At 43.0% G+C, this 25,000-nt stretch overlaps 4 protein-coding genes across 6 annotated transcripts in view; 2 read left to right on the forward strand and 2 right to left on the reverse strand.

Moving 5' to 3' along the window:
* Nucleotides 1-8,855, reverse strand: part of LOC112239934 (phosphatidylinositol 4-phosphate 3-kinase C2 domain-containing subunit gamma) — a 32,051-nt gene extending 23,196 nt beyond the window's left edge. The window contains exons 1-6 of one of the 2 annotated variants that reach the window (XM_042301861.1): nt 8,630-8,855; nt 3,600-3,850; nt 2,991-3,165; nt 2,140-2,222; nt 1,773-1,930; nt 939-1,056 (exon numbers count right to left, since the gene is read on the reverse strand). In XM_042301861.1, coding sequence (XP_042157795.1) covers nt 939-1,056; nt 1,773-1,930; nt 2,140-2,222; nt 2,991-3,165; nt 3,600-3,817 — 752 coding nt within the window. In that variant the 5' untranslated portion in view covers nt 3,818-3,850; nt 8,630-8,855. The remainder of the gene's footprint in view (nt 1-938; nt 1,057-1,772; nt 1,931-2,139; nt 2,223-2,990; nt 3,166-3,599; nt 3,851-8,629) is intronic. The other variant, XM_042301862.1, reaches the window with a different exon arrangement.
* A 5,846-nt stretch (nt 8,856-14,701) lies between these two features.
* LOC112239938 lies at nt 14,702-17,612 on the forward strand. Its single transcript, XM_024408315.1, has 4 exons — nt 14,702-14,868; nt 15,054-15,194; nt 15,715-15,888; nt 16,971-17,612. Exons 1-4 carry the CDS (start codon nt 14,750-14,752, stop codon nt 17,203-17,205), a joined length of 669 nt encoding a protein of 222 aa, XP_024264083.1. The 5' UTR covers nt 14,702-14,749; the 3' UTR covers nt 17,206-17,612.
* Nucleotides 17,613-18,325: 713 nt separating this feature from the next.
* On the forward strand, nt 18,326-19,986 carry LOC112239936 (protein Bouncer-like). Of its 2 annotated transcripts, none has more exons than XM_024408313.2 (2): nt 18,326-18,607; nt 19,410-19,986. In XM_024408313.2, the coding sequence occupies exons 1-2, from the start codon at nt 18,600-18,602 to the stop codon at nt 19,699-19,701; spliced, it is 300 nt and encodes a 99-aa protein (XP_024264081.1). In that variant the 5' UTR covers nt 18,326-18,599; the 3' UTR covers nt 19,702-19,986. The 2 variants fall into 2 exon arrangements, with proteins under 2 accessions (XP_024264081.1, XP_024264080.1); XM_024408312.2 differs by having other exon boundaries at nt 18,334-18,607; nt 19,317-19,986.
* Nucleotides 19,987-21,828: 1,842 nt separating this feature from the next.
* Nucleotides 21,829-25,000, reverse strand: part of LOC112219051 (reelin-like) — a 307,323-nt gene continuing 304,151 nt past the window's right edge. The window contains exon 68 of the mRNA XM_042301851.1: nt 21,829-23,328. Within this exon, the coding sequence (XP_042157785.1) occupies nt 23,235-23,328 (94 nt within the window). The 3' untranslated portion in view covers nt 21,829-23,234. The remainder of the gene's footprint in view (nt 23,329-25,000) is intronic.

Consider the following 25,000-nt stretch of genomic DNA (forward strand, 5'->3'; position numbering starts at 1 on the left):
TAGAGTTGCCTGAGGGCTAGAGAGGGTAAAGGCTGGTTTATAAACGACAATATCGAGACAATTAGAACGCTACAAATGTCGCTGGTCAAAACCACATTTACATTTTTATACTCCGGTGGAACGTCTATAGACGGGACAGATCTGTCTCCGTTGTCATGGTTACCCGACTGACAAAAAAAAACGTATATACGATTCTCCAGCAGAATGCACTGCTTTTATTTCGTCACACTCACAACCATAAGATATTTTCTGTTAGCTCGACATTAACTTGTAAATAATTATCGTGTTGTGAGTTTATTTTCCTCTAATAATAAATACACATTTGGTAAAGTTAAGACATTGTCAGCTATGATATGGTCCTTATTTGAACTGGCTAGCCAGCTAGCTATGTAGGTAGCTAACAAGCTTGAAATGGACCACAACATTGTCTAGAAAGTTTATTTGAGTTGTTGCTAGATTGATATCTAGTAAATTCATGTTTAAAAGCATGGGCTGCTGTTAAAATACACCAGCTATGCTATTTTGGACCACCAGGCTGTTAATGCAGCCTGTCGTTTCTGTGTCTATACTTTTTTCATAACGATGTCGGGACGACAACAGAATGTTCACGATGTCACGGCGACAACAGAATGTTCACGATGTCACGGCGACAACAGAATGTTCACGATGTCACGGCGACAACAGAATGTTCACGATGTCACGGCGACAACAGAATGTTCACGATGTCACGGCGGCAACAGAATGTTCACGATGTCACGGCGACAACAGAATGTTCACGATGTCACGGCGACAACAGAATGTTCACGATGTCACGGCGACAACAGTCTACAGACGTGTCGATAGACCAGCTGTATAACCAGCCTTGAAGGGGAATGAACGCAGGGAGGCTAGGGAATGGTGATTGGGTTGGAGTTATGTTTGCGGAGTGGTATACTTACTTCCTGAGGTACTCTTCAGAATCACACAACTTCAGGAGGTAGTATCCACTGTCTCTTGGGTTAGTCTGTTCCAGGAGCAGCAAGATCTCATCTATCAGGGTCTGGACTGTCTTGTTCACTGGAGGAGAGAGAACAAGGTGGTCAAGGTCAACAAGGTGGTCAAGGCCAACAAGGTGGTCAAGGCCAACAAGGTGGTCAATTTCAACAAGGTGGTCAAGGTCAACAAGGTGGTCAAGGTCAACAAGGTGGTCAAGGTCAACAAGGTGGTCAAGGTCAACAAGGTGGTCAATTTCAACAAGGTGGTCAAGGTCAACAAGGGGTCAAGGTCAACAAGGTGGTCAAGGTCAACAAGGTGATCAAGGTCAACAAGGTGGTCAAGGCCAACAACAACTCTAGTCACAGTCCCCCAAAAATGTATGTACGTATGTATGTATGTATATATGTATGTATGTATGTATGTATGTATGTATGTATGTATGTATGTATGTATGTATGTACGTATGTATGTATGTATATATGTATGTATGTCAAATTCAAATCAAATGTATTTATAAAGCCCTTTTTAAATCAGCTGATATCTCAAAGTGCTGTACAGAAACCCAGCCAGAAACACCAAACAGCAAGCAATGCAGGTGTAGAAGCATATTCAAACCTCTCCCTTTTTCTAAAGACACTTTAACGTAACAAAGGATGAAAAATACAGCAATACGTCTGGGAATAAACCATTACATCTCCCATATCCTTTTAGACAATTTTGATTGCCGATACACTTAAACGTGAACAGAAATTAAGTTACAGCAGTATACATATGTGTTAGCTGTGTGTCTTACTTACACATGGTGTGAATGGGTAATTGGTGAAGGACCCAGGGAGTTGACACATTGACGGTGATCTCAGCCTCCTGCAGTAAGGAAGGGTGGATAGGTGACACACGCCCCCACACCACCCCTGAGTTAGACACCTGGTCAGTGTGGGGGTACCTAGACAACAGTCTGACGGAGAGAGACGGAGAGAGACGGAGAGACCTTTTATTTTTATGAAAGTACAACGGCTATGGGATAATTTCTGCGTTTCTCAAGGAGAAACTTTGAAAGAGTGGCAAACGCAAAGACGTTTCCATGGTTCGTGTCTCATCTTGAATGTTAAGAAAAACGACTCATTGGATTGTTATTCAAACATCTGAAAGGGATGTGTTTCTTACTTGGACGTCAACATGCAGAGAGAAGCCAGTTGTTTGGTGCTTCCTTGTGGAGTGTCTATCAGTTTGATGCGCCAGGTATCCAGCTAAAAATATACAATACTGTATATCCAACTCAGTAGAAGCTTTTATTCAAAGAATTTATCCAAAGCGACTTACAGTATACAGTGAGGGCATACATTTTTAGTATGTGACCCCAGCAGGAATCGAACCCACGACAAAATACAAAAATTAAAACCGCATTTAACTCAAATAACACTTACTGTTAAAGGTCCAATGTAGTCATAAAATTTGATTTTTCCCGTGTTTTATATTTATTTCTAAACTATTGAGTTTCGAATAATTCTGTGAAATTGTGAATTGTGCTTTTTTAGTGTAGGAGCTGTGTGAAAAGAATGCCTGAAATTTCAGCCTGTTTGGATGGATGGAGTTTTAATAGACCAATAAGAGAGATAGTTCCAAACCTCTCTGCCAATTACAGATAGTTTTCAATTTTCCCCTTCCTACTCAGACCATTCCCAGACAGTCCTAGCAAAATTATTGCTTGAGAAATTGCTCTTTTTTGCTAAGAAACTTTTTTGGTTCCCTTTTTTAAAATGTTTTAACAATTTTAATTGAAAACAATCATAGTAAAGGTACTTAATTGTTACCCAGAAATGATTTGATATTGATATTTTTATTTATTTAAATGGCTGCATTGGATCTTTAACAACTTTCCTCCATCTCCACATAGATATCTTTGTTTCCAGTGAACTAAATCCCCATCGCCCAGAACGCTAGTTTTTTTTTTATCTTTGACTTTTATTTAAAGACCCTCTTGAGGTTTTTTCGAGGGCCAACACAGTGATACTCACATGACTATATGTGGCTGTATTAAAGCGGTTCAGTCTGATAGTGGGTACAGTCAGATCACAGGAGAACCTCTTCTGAGCATTAGTCAGCAGAGCAGCACTGGAGGTTCTCCTCCGAGGGGGTACTGGAGGAGGCAGGAGGGCTGCTCCTCTCAGGAGGACCTCTGTCTCCTGCGTCCTGTATATGTTTGAGAAAAAAAAAAAGTGTTTTATGATTTATTTCATGAAGTTTATTTGACAGGGATTATATACAGTACAAAACAAATATAAATCAGAAAAGTTCATGAATGTTATCAGATACAGTTAACACAGCTAATTTTCATATAATAATTAGATGCTTACATTTGTCCTTTTTCACACATGTACGTATTGGAAATGTGTTTTATTTGCATATCCCACTCCCCCTGAGAATGGTGTCAGAGCCAGGGATCAGCGATTATAGAGCAATTATGGTTAAGTGGTTTGCTCAAGGGCATATCAACAGATTTTTCAAATAAGGGGCTCTGGGATTTCAACAAGTGACCTTTCGGTTACTGGCCCAATGCTCCTAACCACTAGGGCAACCTGCTGGCCTTGTACATGGCAGGAGGATATTAAAACCATTCAACATACCTGGGTCTCAGGTAGGAATTTGGGTTGGGGACCCCTCCACCCACCCCCTGGGTGGTAGGGTCATCGGAGCTCTCATTGCCTCTGGCCTGGGACCAGAGAGGGGAGCGGGGTTGGGGACTGGGCAGGGACAGAGCCGAGAGGGAGTTGTACAGATCCCATTCCTCCTCCTCTAGAAAGACAGGGTCCAGACCAGCTAAGTCTTCCTGGTATCGTTCCATGAGGCACGCTGGGAAAAAGTTGTCTTCTTGTCTCTGTGAGTCATAATCCATAATCAGAAGGATTCATTGGGTACTAAAGTAAATACATGTAACTCCTTCCTGTCTGTCTGTCAGACTTCACAACTCAATGACCAATCAGTGTACTCAGTTCAGTCCATGGCATGTGGAACTCTGGGATGTTGGTGGTAAAAAAAAAACAATAGGTGGGTAAACCCTAAATACAAAACAAATACAAATCAGATACCACAGCTCAGTGGACTCTGTGTTCCCTCTGTGGCATGTTGAAGTCATGGTGTCATCAAAGAGGGTATTGTAAATACTGCCAATCCAAATATGTGGTATGACATTTGCCAAATAGCTGAAGAGTCCATTACAAAAAAACAAAGATGGCAATCAGAGTGCAGTATAACTGCAGTACAATGAAGTATAACTGCAGTACAATGAAGTATAACTTCAGTACAATGAAGTATAACTGCAGTACAATGAAGTATAACTTCAGTACAACGAAGTAGAACTTCAGTGCTTTGAGAGACTAGTCAAGGACCATATCACCTCCACCCTACCTGACACCCTAGACCCACTCCAATTTGCTTACCACCCAAATAGGTCCACAGACGATGCAATCTCAACCACACTGCACACTGTCCTAACCCATCTGGACAAGAGGAATACCTATGTGAGAATGCTGCTCATCGACTACAGCTCAGCATTTAACACCATAGTACCCTCCAAACTCGTCATCAAGCTCGAGACCCTGGGTATCGACCCCGCCCTGTGCAACTGGGTACTGCACTTCCTGACAGGCCGGCCCCAGGTGGTGAGGGTAGGTAACAACATCTCCACCCCGCTGATCCTCAACACTGGGGCCCCACAAGGGTGCGTCCTGAGCCCTCTCCTGTACTCCCTGTTCACCCATGACTGCGTGGCCACGCACGCCTCCAACTCAATCATCAAGTTTGCGGACGACACAACAGTGGTAGGCTTGATTACCAACAACGACGAGACGGCCTACAGGAAGGAGGTGAGGGCCCTCGGAGTGTGGTGTCAGGAAAATAACCTCACACTCAACGTCAACAAAACTAAGGAGATGATTGTGGACTTCAGGAAACAGCAGAGGGAACACCCCCTATCCACATCGATGGAACAGTAGTGGAGAGGGTAGTAAGTTTTAAGTTCCTCGGCGTACACATCACAGACAAACTGAATTGGTCCACCCACACAGACAGCATCGTGAAGAAGGCGCAGCAGCGCCTCTTCAACCTCAGGAGGCTGAAGAAATTTGGCTTGTCCCCAAAAGCACTCACAAACTTCTACAGATGCACAATCGAGAGCATCCTGTCGGGCTGTATCACCGCCTGGTACGGCAACTGCTCCGCCCACAACCGTAAGGCTCTCCAGAGGGTAGTGAGGTCTGCACAACGCATCACCGGGGGCAAACTACCTGCCCTCCAGGACACCTACACCACCCGATGTCACAGGAAGGCCATAAAGATCATCAAGGACAACAACCACCCGAGCCACTGCCTGTTCACCCCGCTATCATCCAGAAGGCGAGGTCAGTACAGGTGCATCAAAGCTGGGACCGAGAGACTGAAAAACAGCTTCTATCTCAAGGCCATCAGACTGTTAAACAGCCACCACTAACATTGAGTGGCTGCTGCCAACACACTGACTCAACTCCAGCCACTTTAATAATGGGAATTGATGGGAATGTATGTAAAATATATCACTAGCCACTTTAAACAACTTAATATAACTTAATATACATAATATAATGTTTACATACCCTACATTATTTATCTCATATGTATACGTATATACTGTACTCTATATCATCTACTGCATCTTTATGTAATACATGTATCACTAGCCACTTTAAACTATGCCACTTTGTTTACATACTCATCTCATATGTATATACTGTACTCGATATCATCTACTGTATCTTGCCTCTGTACCATCACTCATTCATATATCTTTATGTACATATTCTTTATCCCTTTACACTTGTGTGTATAAGGTAGTAGTTTTGGAATTGTTAGGTTAGATTACTCGTTGGTTATTACTGCATTGTCGGAACTAGAAGCACAAGCATTTCGCTACACTCGCATTAACATCTGCTAACCATGTGTACGTGACAAATAAAATTTGATTTGAAGTATAACTGCAGTACAATGAAGTATAACTTCAGTACAATGAAGTATAACTGCAGTACAATGAAGTATAACTTCAGTACAATGAAGTATAACTTCAGTACAATGAAGTATAACTTCAGTACAATGAAGTATCACTGCAGTACAATGAAGTATAACTGCAGTACAATGAAGTATAACTTCAGTACAACGAAGTATAACTTCAGTACAACGAAGTATAACTTCAGTACAATGAAGTATAACTTCAGTACAACGAAGTATAACTTCAGTACAATGAAGTATCACTGCAGTACAATGAAGTATAACTTCAGTACAATGAAGTATAACTTCAGTACAATGAAGTATAACTTCAGTACAATGAAGTATAACTTCAGTACAATGAAGTATAACTTCAGTACAATGAAGTATAACTTCAGTACAATGAAGTATAACTTCAGTACAATGAAGTATCACTGCAGTACAATGAAGTATAACTGCAGTACAATGAAGTATAACTTCAGTACAATGAAGTATAACTTCAGTACAATGAAGTATAACTTCAGTACGCTGCTAATGCTGCATCAAAAATACCACTATTTTGTTTTATTTACTACAGTAATTTTGCAGTGTTTTACTGCTTTTGCAGTGCGGTATAACTGCAGTACAGTGAGGTTATTCTGTAATTACTGAGTCCAAAATACCACAGGCAGTTACTGCACTTTACTGCAGTTTCAAAACTGCAATATTTTTAACTGCAATATTTGTTTGTAAAGACTAGTAGTATAACATGTCGTGACACACTTGTACTGTGTTTCAGTTGTCTTCACAATTGTTTGACACAGATACACTCTACACCTAAGTATTTCCCCCCCAAAAAAGAGTCATTTTTTTTGTATGTAGACTACTTCTGCAGCACAAACTGACAATATTACTAAACCATCATTTCAGTTAGTCTAATAATTGACAGACTTTTCAAACGGTTAACAGGACATTTTACCAGAGCCCATTTCAGACAGCTGTTCTTTGAGACTGTAAGCTAGAATAAAGTTCAAAACCATACATTTTACCAGAGCCCATTTCAGACAGCTGTTCTTTGAGACTGTAAGCTAGAATAAAGTTCAAAACCATACATTTTACCAGAGCCCATTTCAGACAGCTGTTCTTTGAGACTGTAAGCTAGAATAAAGTTCAAAACCATACATTTTACCAGAGCCCATTTCAGACAGCTGTTCTTTGAGACTGTAAGCTAGAATAAAGTTCAAAACCATACATTTTACCAGAGCCCATTTCAGACAGCTGTTCTTTGAGACTGTAAGCTAGAATAAAGTTCAAAACCATACATTTTACCAGAGCCCATTTCAGACAGCTGTTCTTTGAGACTGTAAACTAGAATAAAGTTCAAAACCATACATTTTACCAGAGCCCATTTCAGACAGCTGTTCTTTGAGACTGTAAGCTAGAATAAAGTTCAAACCATACATTTTACCAGAGCCCATTTCAGACAGCTGTTCTTTGAGACTGTAAGCTAGAATAAAGTTCAAAACCATACATTTTACCAGAGCCCATTTCAGACAGCTGTTCTTTGAGACTGTAAGCTAGAATAAAGTTCAAAACCATACATTTTACCAGAGCCCATTTCAGACAGCTGTTCTTTGAGACTGTAAGCTAGAATAAAGTTCAAAACCATACATTTTACCAGAGCCCATTTCAGACAGCTGTTCTTTGAGACTGTAAGCTAGAATAAAGTTCAAAACCATACATTTTACCAGAGCCCATTTCAGACAGCTGTTCTTTGAGACTGTAAGCTAGAATAAAGTTCAAAACCATACATTTTACCAGAGCCCATTTCAGACAGCTGTTCTTTGAGACTGTAAGCTAGAATAAAGTTCAAAACCATACATTTTACCAGAGCCCATTTCAGACAGCTGTTCTTTGAGACTGTAAGCTAGAATAAAGTTCAAAACCATACATTTTACCAGAGCCCATTTCAGACAGCTGTTCTTTGAGACTGTAAGCTAGAATAAAGTTCAAAACCATACATTTTACCAGAGCCCATTTCAGACAGCTGTTCTTTGAGACTGTAAGCTAGAATAAAGTTCAAAACCATACATTTTACCAGAGCCCATTTCAGACAGCTGTTCTTTGAGACTGTAAACTAGAATAAAGTTCAAAACCATACATTTTACCAGAGCCCATTTCAGACAGCTGTTCTTTGAGACTGTAAGCTAGAATAAAGTTCAAAACCATACATTTTACCAGAGCCCATTTCAGACAGCTGTTCTTTGAGACTGTAAGCTAGAATAAAGTTCAAAACCATACATTTTACCAGAGCCCATTTCAGACAGCTGTTCTTTGAGACTGTAAGCTAGAATAAAGTTCAAAACCATTATTTTGAAGACACCACTATTTACATCTTTTAACTGACCACAGAGAGGGACATTTGGATCAGCCTGATCTATATTTAACAATAACACAATCATACGTTTGTTATAATTTACAGTCAAGATAAAAGCAGGCACAGATCATATTTCTGACCGACAAAAATAATATTTCAGGAAAATAATATTTATGCCTCAAGTTTCAATAGTAAAAAAAAAAAAAACTCCTTAAAAAACGTAAAAAACTGTTTAAGAAACATAATTGTGTGAAATGTATATCGTTATTTATGTGAGAGTCTTACCGTCAGACCTCCGACATTGTCACAGCACAGTCGACTACCTGTCAGGGCGAAGGTATGAAGGTATGCGCCGTAGACGACGGTGTGTCAATCATCAAGTCAAACTATAGAAGCGTTTCTGGATCGGTTCCCCGGATGTGCTAATTCTAATCATAGCTCCCCACGGTGGCGTCGCCGATAATAAACAAAGTGCTCGAATGCGCGCTCTCCTCGACAAAAGAGCTCGTCTTCACGGTCGCGCGTAATGGACGTCAAATGTGATATTTACAGTCGAGTCACTTTTGGTTCATGAGGAAAGCTTAACTCTCTCTTTGGGGTGCAACCAGGCCCTCTAGTGGAATGAAATAAACACAACAATAGTGAACAAATGTGGACAAATCTGCCTAAATTGGTGGTAGATGTAGAGAAGACTACTTACCATTATGTAGGCTATTTGCATAAATACTTTAACAGAAAACATATTTGTGAGTCTTTCTGTACTGTATAGCTTCACCAGAATAGCTTACTCTATTCAATATTCATTTTTATTTTACTAGGCAAGTCAGTAAAGAACAAAATCTTATTTTCAATGACGGCCTAGGAACAGTGGGTTAACTGCCTTGTTCAGGGGCAGAACGACAGATTTTTACCTTGTCAGTTCGGTGATTCAATCTTGCAATCTTCCAGTTACTAGTCCAACACTCCAACACCAACCTGCCGCCCCTCCACTCTAACCACTAGGCTACCTGCCGCCCCTCCACTCTAACCACTAGGCTACCAGCCGCCCCTAGTGTATACTACATATATTACGTATATTACATCTCAGTGTAGAATGCAAAAGTAAGTCCTCTAATACATTTACTCTTTAAAGATAAATTAAAAGTTAAATGTAGGTATGTTATAATTTCCCCCATCACTGTAAATACATGTATTAGCAGTTCAACTCGGATCCTTCTCTGCAGTCACCTCCTCCTCTCCTCATTGAGGAGTGCCAATAAGCAGGTACTACTGTTACCAGTAGTGTTTTCCTACACTTATACTGTGTCCCTGTGATGTTTCCTCCAACATCTAGACATGTATACATGTTACAATAGACCTATACAATAGATAGGTCTGGTAGAGATACATGTATGTTAGTATGATAGGTCTGGTACAGAGATACATGTATCTTAGTATGATAGGTCTGGTACATAGATACATGAATGTTAGTATGATAGGTCTGGTACATAGATACATGAATGTTAGTATGATCGGTCTGGTACAGAGATGCATGTATGTTAGTATGATAGGTCTGGTACAGAGATGCATGTATGTTAGTATGATCGGTCTGGTACAGAGATAGGTCTGGTACAGAGATACATGTATGTTAGTATGATAGGTCTGGTACAGAGATGCATGTATGTTAGTATGATAGGTCTGGTACAGAGATGCATGTATGTTAGTATGATCGGTCTGGTACAGAGATAGGTCTGGTACAGAGATACATGTATGTTAGTATGATAGGTCTGGTACAGAGATACATGTATGTTAGTATGATAGGTCTGGTACATAGATACATGTATGTTAGTATGATAGGTCTGGTACAGAGATAGGTCTGGTACAGAGATACATGTATGTTAGTATGATAGGTCTGGTACATAGATACATGAATGTTAGTATGATCGGTCTGGTACAGAGATGCATGTATGTTAGTATGATAGGTCTGGTACAGAGATACATGTATGTTAGTATGATCGGTCTGGTACAGAGATAGGTCTGGTACAGAGATACATGTATGTTAGTATGATAGGTCTGGTACAGAGATACATGTATGTTAGTATGATAGGTCAGGTACATAGATACATGTATGTTAGTATGATAGGTCTGGTACAGAGATAGGTCTGGTACAGAGATACATGTATGTTAGTATGATAGGTCTGGTACAGATATACATGTATGTTAGTATGATAGGTCTGGTACAGAGATACGTGTATCTGAGTATGATAGGTCTGGTACAGAGATACATGTATGTTAGTATGATAGGTCTGGTACAGAGATACATGTATGTTAGTATGATCGGTCTGGTACAGAGATAGGTCGGGTACGGAGATACATGTATGTTAGTATGATAGGTCTGGTACAGAGATAGGTCGGGTACAGAGATACATGTATGTTAGTATGATAGGTCTGGTACAGAGATACATGTATGTTAGTATGATCGGTCTGGTACAGAGATAGGTCGGGTACGGAGATACATGTATGTTAGTATGATAGGTCTGGTACAGAGATAGGTCGGGTACAGAGATACATGTATGTTAGTATGATAGGTCTGGTACAGAGATACATGTATGTACATATTCTTTATCCCCTTACACTGTGTATAAGACAGTAGTTTTTTTTGGAATTGTTAGTTAGATTACTTGTTCGTTATTACTGCATTGTCGGAACTAGAAGCACAAGCATTTCGCTACACTCGCATTAACATCTGCTAACCATGTGTATGTGACAAATAAAATTTGATTTGATTTGATTTGATGTTAGATATGATAGGTCTCGTACAGAGATACATGTATGTTAGTATGATAGGTCTGGTACAGAGATACATGTATGTTAGTAACGAGTGGAGGACAGAGGAGCCTCTTAAAGAAGAATTTACAGGTCTGTGAGAGCCAGAAATCTTGCTTGTTTGTAGGTGACCAAATACTTATTTTCCACCATAATTTGCGAATAAATTCATTAAAAATCCTACAATGTGATTTTCTGGGGGGGGGTTCTCATTTTGTCTGTCATAGTTGAAGAGTACCTATGATGAAAATTACAGGCCTCTCTCATCTTTTTAAGTGGGAGAACTTGCACAATTGGTGGCTGACTAAATACTCTTTTTGCCCCTCTGTATAATGTGTTCAAGGATGAGCATGAAGCGACATGACTGATTGTTCAAGTGTATTTTTTGTCATTTGTAAGAGGACTTGGTTGGTTTTGTTTGACAGATCTCAGATCTCCAGGAGTGGCTAAAGAGTAGCGGCTAGGGGTCCGTCTGGAATTCAGCCATACTTGTCACTGGGGGACAGGCGAGAGGAGAGGACTTGGTTGGTTTTGTTTGACAGATCTCAGATCTCCAGGAGTGGCTAAAGAGTAGCGGCTAGGGGTCCGTCTGGAATTCAGCCATACTTGTCACTGGGGGACGGGCGAGAGGAGAGGACTTGGTTGGTTTTGTTTGACAGATCTCAGATCTCCAGGAGTGGCTAAAGAGTAGCGGCTAGGGGTCCGTCTGGAATTCAGCCATACTTGTCACTGGGGGACGGGCGAGAGGAGAGGACTTGGTTGGTTTTGTTTGACAGATCTCAGATCTCCAGGAGTGGCTAAAGAGTAGCGGCTAGGGGTCCGTCTGGAATTCAGCCATACTTGTCACTGGGGGACGGGCGAGAGGAGAGGACTTGGTTGGTTTTGTTTGACAGATCTCAGATCTCCAGGAGTGGCTAAAGAGTAGCGGCTAGGGGTCCGTCTGGAATTCAGCCATACTTGTCACTGGGGGACGGGCGAGAGGAGAGGACTTGGTTGGTTTTGTTTGACAGATCTCAGATCTCCAGGAGTGGCTAAAGAGTAGCGGCTAGGGGTCCGTCTGGAATTCAGCCATACTTGTCACTGGGGGACGGGCGAGAGGAGAGGACTTGGTTGGTTTTGTTTGACAGATCTCAGATCTCCAGGAGTGGCTAAAGAGTAGCGGCTAGGGGTCCGTCTGGAATTCAGCCATACTTGTCACTGGGGGACGGGCGAGAGGAGAGGACTTGGTTGGTTTTGTTTGACATGCTATTTCAACCTCGGTGTCGTACGGCATCACAAACACTTTGTGTTGTTCTTCACTCTTCCAGGTCGTTTACATAGGAAGGAAAATGAAATGAGTTTCATCACGGACAGTTGTGAGTGAGTGGTGCCTTAATTGATGGCTAGTCTGTTTTTTTTCCCTGTATCATGGTCTTGATAACATATGTTCTCTGTAGCTCAGTTAGTACAATATGATGTTTGCAATGTCAGGATAGTGGTTTCGATTCCTGGTACCAAAGATATGTAAAAAAAAAAAAAAAAATAATAATAATAATAATAAAAATAATAATAATAATATAAATGTTTGATGTTATTAATAATTCATAACGTTGTGACCAGACAGGACAGGCTTCACCATGTGCTGATTCCCCAGTACAGCCATGATCCCAGTGAATATGACCAACACAGTGAGGAAGACTGGGGGCATGAAGATCGAGATGAAGACGAGGAAAGAGATGGTGAGAGACTTTTACATGATTTAGTTTGTCTTAATTCATGTTGCTGTTTTCTTTGGCATTTATAAATGATATCTAACACACTCCCCGCAACATTTTATCTGTCTGTTGATGTAAAAATGGCTTTATTTATACTGTAGATACACATTTGATTAAATTGTTTGATTTGATCTCATCTTTTTGGGGGGAGGGGTGGTTCAGGAGCCTCTCTATATGGAGGGAAAGCTGTCCTTCACCCAGGCACGTGCACAGATTGGGCTGTAGGGGTGCTGGAGAACCTGCCCTTTTGATCGGTGACAGTTTTCTCTCTACAATGTACATTGTACATCTGACAAGCCCATCACCTGCCCATCACCTGCCCATCACCTGCCCATCACCTGCCCTTCACCTGCCCATCACCTGCCCATCACCTGCCCATCACCTGCCCATCACCTGCCCTTCACACTGCCCATCACCTGCCCATCACCTGCCCATCACCTGCCCATCACCTGCCCTTCTGTGGATTTCTTCACGTCTACCTGGAAGGGAATTCTCCTTGAGGATTTCTTCACTTCTACCTGGAAGGGAATTCTCCTTGAGGACTTCTTCACGTCTTCCTGGAAGGGAATTCTCCTTGAGGATTTCTTCACGTCTTCCTGGAAGGGAATTCTCCTTGAGGATTTCTTCACTTCTACCTGGAAGGGAATTCTCCTTGAGGACTTCTTCACGTCTTCCTGGAAGGGAATTCTCCTTGAGGACTTCTTCACGTCTTCCTGGAAGGGAATTCTCCTTGAGGATTTCTTCACGTCTTCCTGGAAGGGAATTCTCCTTGAGGATTTCTTCACTTCTACCTGGAAGGGAATTCTCCTTGAGGATTTCTTCACGTCTTCCTGGAAGGGAATTCTCCTTGAGGATTTCTTCACGTCTTCCTGGAAGGGAATTCTCCTTGAGGATTTCTTCACTTCTACCTGGAAGGGACACATACACTATAGACTGGCCTTCCCTTCCTTTACACACATCCTTATCAAAAAGAAGACTGGCTGCATGCGTCCCAATTTGCACCCTTCTCCCTAAGTGTGTACTTGAACACTTTTTTTTTTTTAAGGCGAAGAATCAGGATGCATCCTCTATGCATTTCAAGATTTAGAATTTGGTTTACTTTCTAAATGAATGTGAACTGAAATGGAACTGACCGAAACCCTGATGTGTGTGTCATGCTGTGTTACTTTTGCAGCGTGCAAAACAACAGTGAACTCTAAAAAAATACCAGGTCAAATCATGACGCCATCTTCAGGTCGGAAAGTCAGGATTTCAGAAATTGGCCTGATATCCCAGAGTTAGAATCCCCGAGTTGGATGACTGTTCAAAATTATTTTACCTTTTCGGAGTTTGTTTTTTCCCCCCACAGTTCCCAGTTGTTTTGAATGTGGCATTGACCTTCACTTGATGCTACCAGTTAACCCTTAAGAAGAGGGTGTAAGTGGTGTCTGTATAGTAGATAGTGCTGCAGTCACACATTTACCTTCAGTACTAGAGACACTTGAACATGTTTAGAGACCCACTTAAAAAAAAGAGCAGGACATTTATATATATATTTTCTCACAATAAACAAAGTGGTCTACTTTCAGTTGTATTACTGGTTTGTTTTGTTAGAAGTTTTAGATGTTATGATTTTAAGATGGCTGATTATGTAAATCCAACCCACAGAGATGTTGATTATAGCTGAGTGACACAGCTGACTCCTCTTAGTAATCAGCAACCCCCCCACCCCCCCCTCCCCCCAATGGGTTGTGTTCATTGGGCACCAAACGGTTAAAAAAAATGGAATTAAAAACAGGGCGGGACTTTCCAACCTGTCCAATAAGGAACACTAATTTCCACAAACTGTTTTAAAACAGTTTCTGTTATGTGTCCTAATGAACACATCCCTGCTGGGCGTGTGCGACTCTTCTTCAGGCACAGTCGGGCCAAGATGTGTTTCATAAACACAGGACCAGGGAAAATGGCATCGCAGAGAAAACACAGGTGAACAACCGGCTTCTTTACTCGCATTACAAATGCTCAGCAGTGTCTCCTTTTGATTTTTTTTGGAATGGCTGTTGATGTTTTGCTCAAACGTTTTCAAACCACCTCGATTAAAACAGTGCCCATGTTTCACGTTGCTGCCACCCTAATACCAATGTCTTTTTAAATGTATTTTTGTGTTCCAGGTTGAATGCTCCCCAAACCCTGGCTCCAGCAGCCTGCCTCTGTGTCCTCCTCCTCCTAGTCTTAACTGTGACAGCCATGGGCAGTCATATTCCTAGTACCAGTCTGCTGTGTAACTTCTGCCCTCTACAGCACAAAGGAAGGTTGGTGTCCCCACCACACCACACCCCACCACACACACTGGGGAGCAGTTTCCCGGACTGGTCAGAGTCTGATTATGCCCAGTCCGGGACTGAAAAGCATTCTCAATGGAGATTTTTCCAATGAAAAAGTTTTTTTGTGTCAGGACTAGGCTTGATCTTTATATAGAACATCGTTCCATAGTAATTTGACTTTCAAAGATTCCTCTCATAAGGTCCCACCTCTTAAATTTTTTGGGGGGTCAGTTAGTGCTATCCTTGGGACGTCCCTACCATAACCGTTTTAAATTTCAACTTCAATGGCGTGAGGTCAGAGTTGAGCCTTCCTATTGATTCTGTTTAGAGTTTCCCATTTTGGGTCTGTCAACTCACTCCTGGGTGAGAATCTCAATTGCAATTTCTTGTCTCCTCACATCCTTCCTTCTCAAAAGGTCCCGCCTCTCTGACCTTCTCATCCAATGGGTTTTAAGGAATCAAGGAAATGCGATTGAGATTCTCCCGTGTTTTTTTTTTTCTCCCCCAGGTCCTGCAGTAATGATTCCACCACTGAGTGTCTCCCGCAAGAGCGCTGTGGTACTAGCAGTGGGCGTTTCGGTTCCACTCACATCCTGTCTGCACAGGGCTGCTTGACCCCTGACCTCTGTAACTCCACCCATGCCGTGACCTACCGAGGGGTCAGCTATAATGTGACATACAGGTACAGTAGCCACAACTTTACTTTTATTAAATGTAGTTTCACAGGGACAGTCGCACATCGACATTAGTGGCCCTGTTTACAGCCAGTTGTCAGATAGAAATGTCACAAACAGAGCTTACGTAGTTCCTTATTCCACATGTCATGTTTGGTCTACATAGCATATTTCTATCTGAATGTTCCAAAATGGTGTGTGTGTGTCCCCTCTTGTATTAGAGCTCTGATTTATGTTGTACCATGATTGCCGATAGCAGGGCTGCCCAACTCTCTTCCTGGAGCTCTACTGTCTTGTAGGTTTTCAGTCCAACCCTAAATTAGTGTGTCTGATTCTGCTAGTTAAGGTCTTGTTGAGCAGCTAATAAGTAGAATTAGGTGTGTTAAATTAGGGTTGGACTATAAAACCTACAGGTCTACGGTGTGATTTTTACATATGTCATGTGATATGTATTACCAATTTCCATTAGTGTTATTTAAGTAGAAATACTTTAAAGTACTACTTAAGTTGTGTTTTTTGGGGGGATATCTGTACTTTACTATTTTATATTTGTGACAACTTTTACTTCACTACATTCCTAAAGAAAATCATGTAAAAAGTACTTGACACCCAAAAGTAGTCGTTACATTTTAGAATGCTTTGTAGGACAGGAAAATGGTCCAATTTCACACACTTTCTCCAGACAACACTTCTGCCTCTGATCTGGCAGACTCACTAAACACATCTTTTGTAAATGACGTCTGAGTGTGGCCCCTGTCTGTCTATATACATTTTTAAAAACAAGAAAATGGTGCTGCATGCTTTGCTTAATAATAGAAGGAATTTGAAATGATTTATACTTTTTGATAATTAAGTACATTTTTTTTAGCAATTACATTTATTTATGATACTTAAAAATATTTGGTCCTAAATATATTTAGACTTTTACTCCAAGTAGTATTTTACTGGGTTATATGAGTAACTTTCTAATAAGGTGTCTATACTTTTACACAAGTGTGATAATTGGTTACTTTAAAAAAATGTATTTCCATCACTGCCTATTTCTTTAATACTGAGTGACTTTCATACATTTTTCTAACTAACTCTCTAGGTGTTGCTGTAGTGACAAGTGTAACCAGCCTCCAGCCCCTGATACCTACATTAAGAGTCTGTTGGGGCACAGTGAGAAGCCTCCTTCTTCCGCGACGGACCCTCTGCATAGATGCCCTGGAGATGAGGACGTGGCGGAGGATGGCGCCGTGGCTCCACTACACGGAGAAAACGACATGAATTCCATCTATAAAGTCCTCTCAGATCTCCAGGAGTGGCTAAAGAGTAGCGGCTAGGGGTCCGTCTGGAATTCAGCCATACTTGTCACTGGGGGACGGGCCTGTTAGCCACAGTCCCTGTCCCCACCCTCATGCAAGGGATGGGCCTGTTAGCCACAGTCCCTGTCCCCCACCCTCATGCAAGGGATGACACTTATTCAAGTAGATTTTTTAAATTTCCAGTGTAAAATGTGCTTATTTATTCAATTATTTGTAATAACTGACGTAAAGTGTAATCTATGTTTTTAGTGATGTTGCAATATTGCCGTGTGGTAAAAGCTGTAGTTCTCAGTGTGGTAGCTGGTGAATGGCGTGAATACAGAAAGCACGTTGAAGTACCTGTCCAGTGTCTCCAGGTTTCTATGAAATATTACAATGAGTGAACTAATGTTCCTGGGGAATTAAAGAACCAGTGCAGTAAAAAAGAAACATGAATAATTTGTATTTTTACATTGGGGCGGCAGGGTAGCCTAATGGTTGGACTAGTAACCGGAAGGTTGCAAGTTCAAACCTCCCGAGCTGACAAGGTACAAATCTGTCGTTCTGCCCCTGAACAGGCAGTTAACCCACTGTTCCTAGGCCATCATTGAAAATAAGAATTTGTTCTTAACTGACTTGCCTGGTTAAATAAAGGTAAAATAAAAAATATATTTCCACACTTAGGTTGGCCTAATACTATGCAAATTGTGATAATGCCCTTTTCAGTGTAAGAGGTGATTTAAAAAAAATAAAAACATTTTTAAAAGGCTGCCTGTTTTGGTAGGCTGGAGTTCTGGCCTGCCTCGTGACATCACCAGGTGGTAAATTAGTTGCTCGACCAATAAGAGTTCCAATCCCCTCTGCCAATAAGAACCTGTTTCCCCTTCCCCCTCTCAGACCACACCCAGGCTTAGCTAAATTCTTCCTTGAGAAGTTGCTATTTATGAAGAAGCTATTTTTTTTTTGTCACTTAATTCAAACGGTCAAAAATAAATCGCAGTGCGGTACTTAATTGTTACCCAGAAATCATGATATTGAGAGAAAAAGGGCTGCATTGGATATTTACGTTAATCCGTTAATAAATATTCACATGAGTAGACCGCTGATTGGCCTGCTCATCCTAGCAAGTGTTTTTTTACATTTTATTTTAAATTTATGCTTTGTCCACATATGAGTATATCAGTCAACATTATTTGGGTGTGTGTTAACAGGAGATTTTCACTGAACAGTTACTTTAAAACCCTTTTTTTGGTTCAGTCTGTCCTGATCCGAATAACAGGTGTCGGCAGTGGGTGTGGTTACTTGGTTTGAGGTTCGATGGTTCCGGTTCGACCAGCAGTAAGTGTTGGGACAGCATACAGAGCAGCTGTCATCCTTTGAACGCCACCTGTTGTATCCAGTTTAAGATTCTTCTCAACCCCAGAGTCGTAAGAATGGGCAGGTAAGTCCTCATCCTACATATTGCCATTGCATGAGCAAGCTGTTAGTGTTTTCTGTGGTTGAGAGCACACATACAAGGCTTTCAACCTGTCTTTTAGATAAACTGAGACTAGAAGGTTCCTTACTAGGATATACCTGGAACTTCATGCAAGCATGACTGGTTTGTTTGACAAGTTGCTATTTTCCTTTTTAATTGCAAGTCAGCAACCTATCCAACAAGCTCTTGTTCCAATTGACTAATTAGGCCGGTGGGTTACCAATCAGCATTCATTCCAATACCACTCCAATTCTAGCCTGGTCCCAGATCTGTTGTGCTGTCTGGGCCGGTGGGTTACCAATCAGCATTCATTCCAATACCGCTCCAATTCTAGCCTGGTCCCAGATCTGTTGTGCTGTCTGGCCAACTTCTATAGTTGTTTTTCATGTCATGATGAGGTTCAATGTTTGACTAGGTCTGCGTTCACACAGGCAGCCCAATTCTGATCTATTTTTCACTAATTGCCCCTTTGACCAATCAGATCAGCTCTGAGAAAATATCCGCTGTGATTAGGATGTAAAAGAAGTATTAGTGGAAATAAGATCAGAATTAGGCTGCCTGTTTTAAACAGCCTAAGGAGCTAGCTATACAGTACAAACAGATCTGGGACCAGGCTCTAATGCTGACTGACATGAACGGGTAGTTTCACCACCAGACGTCTATTCTCTCTCAGGCCCCAGATGTTCCCGTCTCTATCTGCCATCCTGTGTCTGTCCCTGCTCCTCCCAGCACTCCACTGTAACAACAACCTGCTGTGTTACTACAGCCCCATCATGTACCGGAACAAGACCTTTGACCTCATCCTGACAGAGTGCCCTCCCGCGGAACTCTGCATGACGGGCAGCGGTCGCTATGGAAACCACAGCGCCCTGTCCACCCGGGGGTGCATGGCGTCGACGGGCTGCGGTCAGATACACCCTCTCCCACTGAAAGGAACTGTTTACACCATGACGTATGCGTGCTGTGGCTATAACTACTGTAACGCAGGACACCGTGTTGCGGTTAATTCGGTCCCCCTCGTGGTGGCGATGACTATGCTGTTATTAACGGGCCTGTAACTTTACAAGCCTACTTTAAAATCATGTAATTTTTTTTAGATAGGTGCTGGTTCTTATAGAGGACGTGAGGAGTACGAGGGATTTGTTGGTTTTATAGTTTACTGCTGCATACTCAGTCTAACCAAACGGAGGCATGCATCAACCTGGAGAACCAATTAGATTTTTTAATTTATTTTTTTTCTTAACCAAATACAATGGAAGATTATGCATTAGGCTCCTTTTTTTTATACAGAGAAATTAATATTTTTATGATTGTGAAATAAATGTTTTATACACTAACTGGAATATGTGTTAGTTGTGACTTTGTTGAATCAGCAATTTCTCTTTTTGAATGTGGTGATGAAGTTATAATAATATATATGTGTGTATATATATATATATATATATATGCACAACTCACACACACTGACTATCCCTTGAGGTTTGGACAGTTCTTTATTTCCCTTTTATAAGGCTGCTGGGTCTCCCCATAGTGGATATACTTATATGTACAGGAGATTGCTATAGTGGAGTTACAGAGAAAGGGGTGGGGTCCATATTACACAGTAGACTTCAAAAAACAACACTGACGGAGCCTCATCTCCGGGGAGCAGAAATCAGCAGAGAGAAAGGGCGGGATGGGGGTAACAGGGAGGGAAGAGGGAGGGATGAGGGAAGGGGGTAACAGGGAGGGAAGAGGGAGGGATGAGGGAAGGGGGTAACAGGGAGGGAAGGGGGTAACAGGGAGGGATGAGGGAAGGGGGTAACAGGAGTGGGAGGGAAGGGGGTAACAGGGAGGGATGAGGGTAACAGGGAGGGATGGGGGTAACAGCATGGGGAGAGGGAGGGATGGGGTAACAGGAGAGGGATGGGGGTAACAGCATGGGGAGAGGGAGGGATGGGGTAACAGGAGAGGGGGATGGGGGTAACAGCATGGGGAGAGGGAGGGATGGGGGTAACAGGAGAGGGAGGGATGTGGGTAACAGGAGAGGGAGGGATGTGGGTAACAGGAGAGGGAGGGATGTGGGTAACAGGAGAGGGAGGGATGGGTGTAACAGGAGAGGGAGGGATGGGTGTAACAGGAGAGGGAGGGATGGGTGTAACAGGAGAGGGAGGGATGGGGGTAACAGGAGAGGGAGGGATGGGGGGGGGGTAACAGGAGAGGGAGGGATGGATGGGGTAATAGGAGAGGGGGGATGGGGGTAACAGGAGAGGGAGGGATGGGGGTAACAGGAGAGGGAGGGATGGGGGGTAACAGGAGAGGGAGGGATGTGGGGTAATAGGAGAGGGAGGGATGGGGGTAACAGGAGAGGGAGGGATGTGGGGTAACAGGAGAGGGAGGGATGGGGGTAACAGGAGAGGGAGGGATGGGGGTAACAGGAGAGGGAGGGATGGGGGTAACAGCATGGGGAGAGGGATGGATGGGGGTAATAGGAGAGGGAGGGATGGGGTAACAGGAGAGGGGGATGGGGTAACAGGAGAGGGAGGGATGGGGGTAACAGGAGAGGGAGGAGAGGGAGGGATGGGGATAACAGGAGAAGGAGGGATGGGGATAACAGGAGAGGAGGGATGGGGGTAACAGGAGAGGGAGGGATGGGGGTAACAGGAGAGGGAGGGATGGGGGTAACAGCATGGGGAGAGGGAGGATGGGGGTAATAGGAGAGGGAGGGATGGGGGTAACAGGAGAGGGAGGGATGGGGGTAACAGGAGAGGGAGGGATGGGGTAACAGCATGGGGAGAGGGAGGATGGGGGTAATAGGAGAGGGAGGGATGGGGGTAACAGGAGAGGGGGATGGGGATAACAGGAGAGGGAGGGATGGGGTAACAGCATGGGGAGAGGGAGGATGGGGGTAATAGGAGAGGGAGGGATGGGGGTAACAGGAGAGGGAGGGATGGGGTAACAGGAGAGGGAGGGAAGGGGAGAGGAGGGATGGGGGTAACAGGAGAGGGAGGGATGGGGTAACAGGAGAGGGAGGGAAGGGGAGAGGGAGGATGGGGGGGGGTAACAGCACGGGAGGGGGAGAGGGATGGGGGTAACAGCACGGGAGGGGGAGAGGATGGGGTAACAACAAGGAGGGGAAGGAGGGGTAACAGCACAAAAAGGGGAGAGAGAGGGATGGTGGTACAGCACGAGAAGGGGAGAGAGAGGGATGGGGTACAGCACGAGAAGGGGAGAGAGAGGGATGGGGTACAGCACGAGAAGGGGGAGGGAGACGTTGTAGGCCGAGAGCCTCGAGAGAAAGAGAGGCTGAATAACTGCCTAATAACTTAACACTAGAAAATAACACAGATTTCACGCACAGTGCATCTTTAAATAGGTTACATGGAGAACCGCTCACCATAAATATCTGTATTCTCAGGAGCCAACACATATATAAAAAAACTAAATCATTGTTCGGTCTTTAACTTATTTTTCTTATGTTTTTTCCCCTCTATTTTTGCGATTTGTTCCTTCCTTCTGTCTACCTTGATGGCAGGGTTTCATCCATCCACCCTGCCCTTTATCCATCTGTCCCTCATCCGATAAACATGGAGAAAAAAACTCATCCAACCGAAAAATTACGCAATGTGAATTAGTAAAAAAAAACGAAACAAATTCAAATGAAACACGGCCACAGTCGACTCATCACGAAAATAACCCACAGGACAGCAAGAACACAGTACTATTTTCACTGTAATGATCTTCCTCCTAGATACTGGTGCAGGCGGAGGAGTGTTCCCCTCTCCTTCCGGCTCTGCCAACTAGCCCAGGGGTATATTCATTAGTCAGATTCTGTTGCAAAAATGTTTTGCAATGGAAACCGTTTACTCCAAAAGAGTTTCTATTGGACAGATTCAGTCAGGTTCTCTCTCCATTTTCATTCTGCTTGCTCCACTTGTTTCCGTTTGGTTCCTAGAGGAAATAGTAAATGGTTTTGGTTGTAAAACATTTTTGCAACGGAATCGGACTAATGAATACACCCCAGCAACCTGGCATAGAGTTGGAAACAGGGCTCACCCCCCCTAGCTTTGACATTATCACTTCTGTGACTGTGTGCCCTCTATCCAACTCTATGTCACTGGTCATCAGTGATATTTCTCTTAATGATTTCACAGTGTGGTAGTAGTAGAACTAAGTGGGTAGGATGGGGTGATAAGGGGAAATCCGAGGGTGGGTACTGTCATCATCGTATCGCAACTGGAACAGGGAATCATCATATCATAATAACCACCTACGGCAACGATTAGAAAACAACTAGAAACCCGGAAGTCCATTAAAAGTAAACAAAATGTCCGCCTTTGTTGCTCCTTCACGTCTCCTTCCTTCCAGTCACAATGGGGGGTGGGGAAGGCTTCTGATTGGTTGCAGCGTAAACTGATGGGATGGTCCACGTTTTCTGGCAGAGTAGGGAGGGGGGGGTTGGAGAGGGAAGGGGTGTGGTCTAAGGCTGACTGGAATCCATTGGCTGGAGGGCAGGACTTGACAGGGTGATATGGCATCAGGAGAAAGGAATGTGGTTGGTTGGTTGGTCGGTCATATGTGTGATTGGCAGGTCGTAGGGAAAATCCATTGGTTAGGCATGCTGCAGTGCCCGCCTCTTTCGGCTGTAGTAGTGACGTAGGCCGGTCTGTCTGGCAAAGTTCATCATGTAGTTTTGTTTACGGGTGCTGTAGGGAGACAAAGACAGTGAGGGAGAGAGAGAGAGAGGGAGGAAGAGGATGGTGACCGTTAGTAACCAAGGAAGAGGCATTTACAGTATCTACACACGCATCCATACACACACCGTCTGAAATGCACACACACCGTCTGAAATATACACACACACACACACACTGTCTGAAATACACACACACACTGTCTGAAATACACACACACACCGTCTGAAATATACACACACACACACACACACCGTCTGAAATACACACACACACACACACACACCGTCTGAAATACACACACACACACACCGTCTGAAATACACACACACACACACCGTCTGAAATACACACACACACCGTCTGAAATATACACACACACACACACCGTCTGAAATACACACACACACACATAGTCTCATATGCAAGCTCACACATTCCTAGATCCATGTTGGTATTTTCAGTTGGATTTCACCTCTAACCTCAAACATTCAAACTAAGCAAATAGTGGACTATTCATAACTTACTTTATATTGAACTGTGTATATTTATATATATATGTATATTTATATATATATATTGATCAACAGCTGGTTTTAACATGTTCTCAATGGCAATATCATAAGCAAGTCAACAGGACAAGACATGATGGGGCACAACTAGAGGACACATGACTGGCCTAGAAAGCTACAGACAGGGTCACAGACATTAGCTACAGACATGAGCTACAGACAGGGTCACAGACATTAGCTACAGACAGGGTCACAGACATTAACTACAGACATGAGCTACAGACAGGGTCACAGACATTAGCTACAGACAGGGTCACAGACATTAGCTACAGACAGGGTCACAGACATTAACTACAGACATGAGCTACAGACAGGGTCACAGACATTAGCTACCGACAGGGTCACAGACATTAGCTACAGACAGGGTCACAGACATTAGCTACAGACAGGGTCACAGACATTAGCTACAGACAGGGTCACAGACATTAGCTACAGACAGGGTCACAGACATTAGCTACAGACAGGGTCACAGACATTAGCTACAGACAGGGTCACAGACATTAGCTACATACAGGGTCACAGACATTAGCTACAGACAGGGTCACAGACATTAGCTACAGACAGGGTCACAGACATTAGCTACAGACAGGGTCACAGGCATTAGCTACAGACAGGGTCACAGACATTAGCTACAGACAGGGTCACAGACATTAACTACAGACATAAGCTACAAACAGGGTCACAGACATTAGCTACAGACAGGGTCACAGACATTAGCTACAGACAGGGTCACAGACATTAGCTACAGACAGGGTCACAGACATTAACTACAAACAGGGTCACAGACATTAGCTACAGACAGGGTCACAGACATTAACTACAGACATGAGCTACAAACAGGGTCACAGACATTAGCTACAGACAGGGTCACAGACATTAGCTACAGACAGGGTCACAGACATTAGCTACAGACAGGGTCACAGACATTAGCTACAGACAGGGTCACAGACATTAGCTACAGACAGGGTCACAGACATTAGCTACAGACAGGGTCACAGACATTAGCTACAGACAGGGTCACAGACATTAACTACAGACATGAGCTACAAACAGGGTCACAGACATTAGCTACAAACAGGGTCACAGACATTAGCTACAAACAGGGTCACAGA

This window comes from Oncorhynchus tshawytscha, linkage group LG19 (assembly GCF_018296145.1).
Source record: "Oncorhynchus tshawytscha isolate Ot180627B linkage group LG19, Otsh_v2.0, whole genome shotgun sequence".
Taxonomy (NCBI): Eukaryota; Metazoa; Chordata; class Actinopteri; order Salmoniformes; family Salmonidae; genus Oncorhynchus; species Oncorhynchus tshawytscha.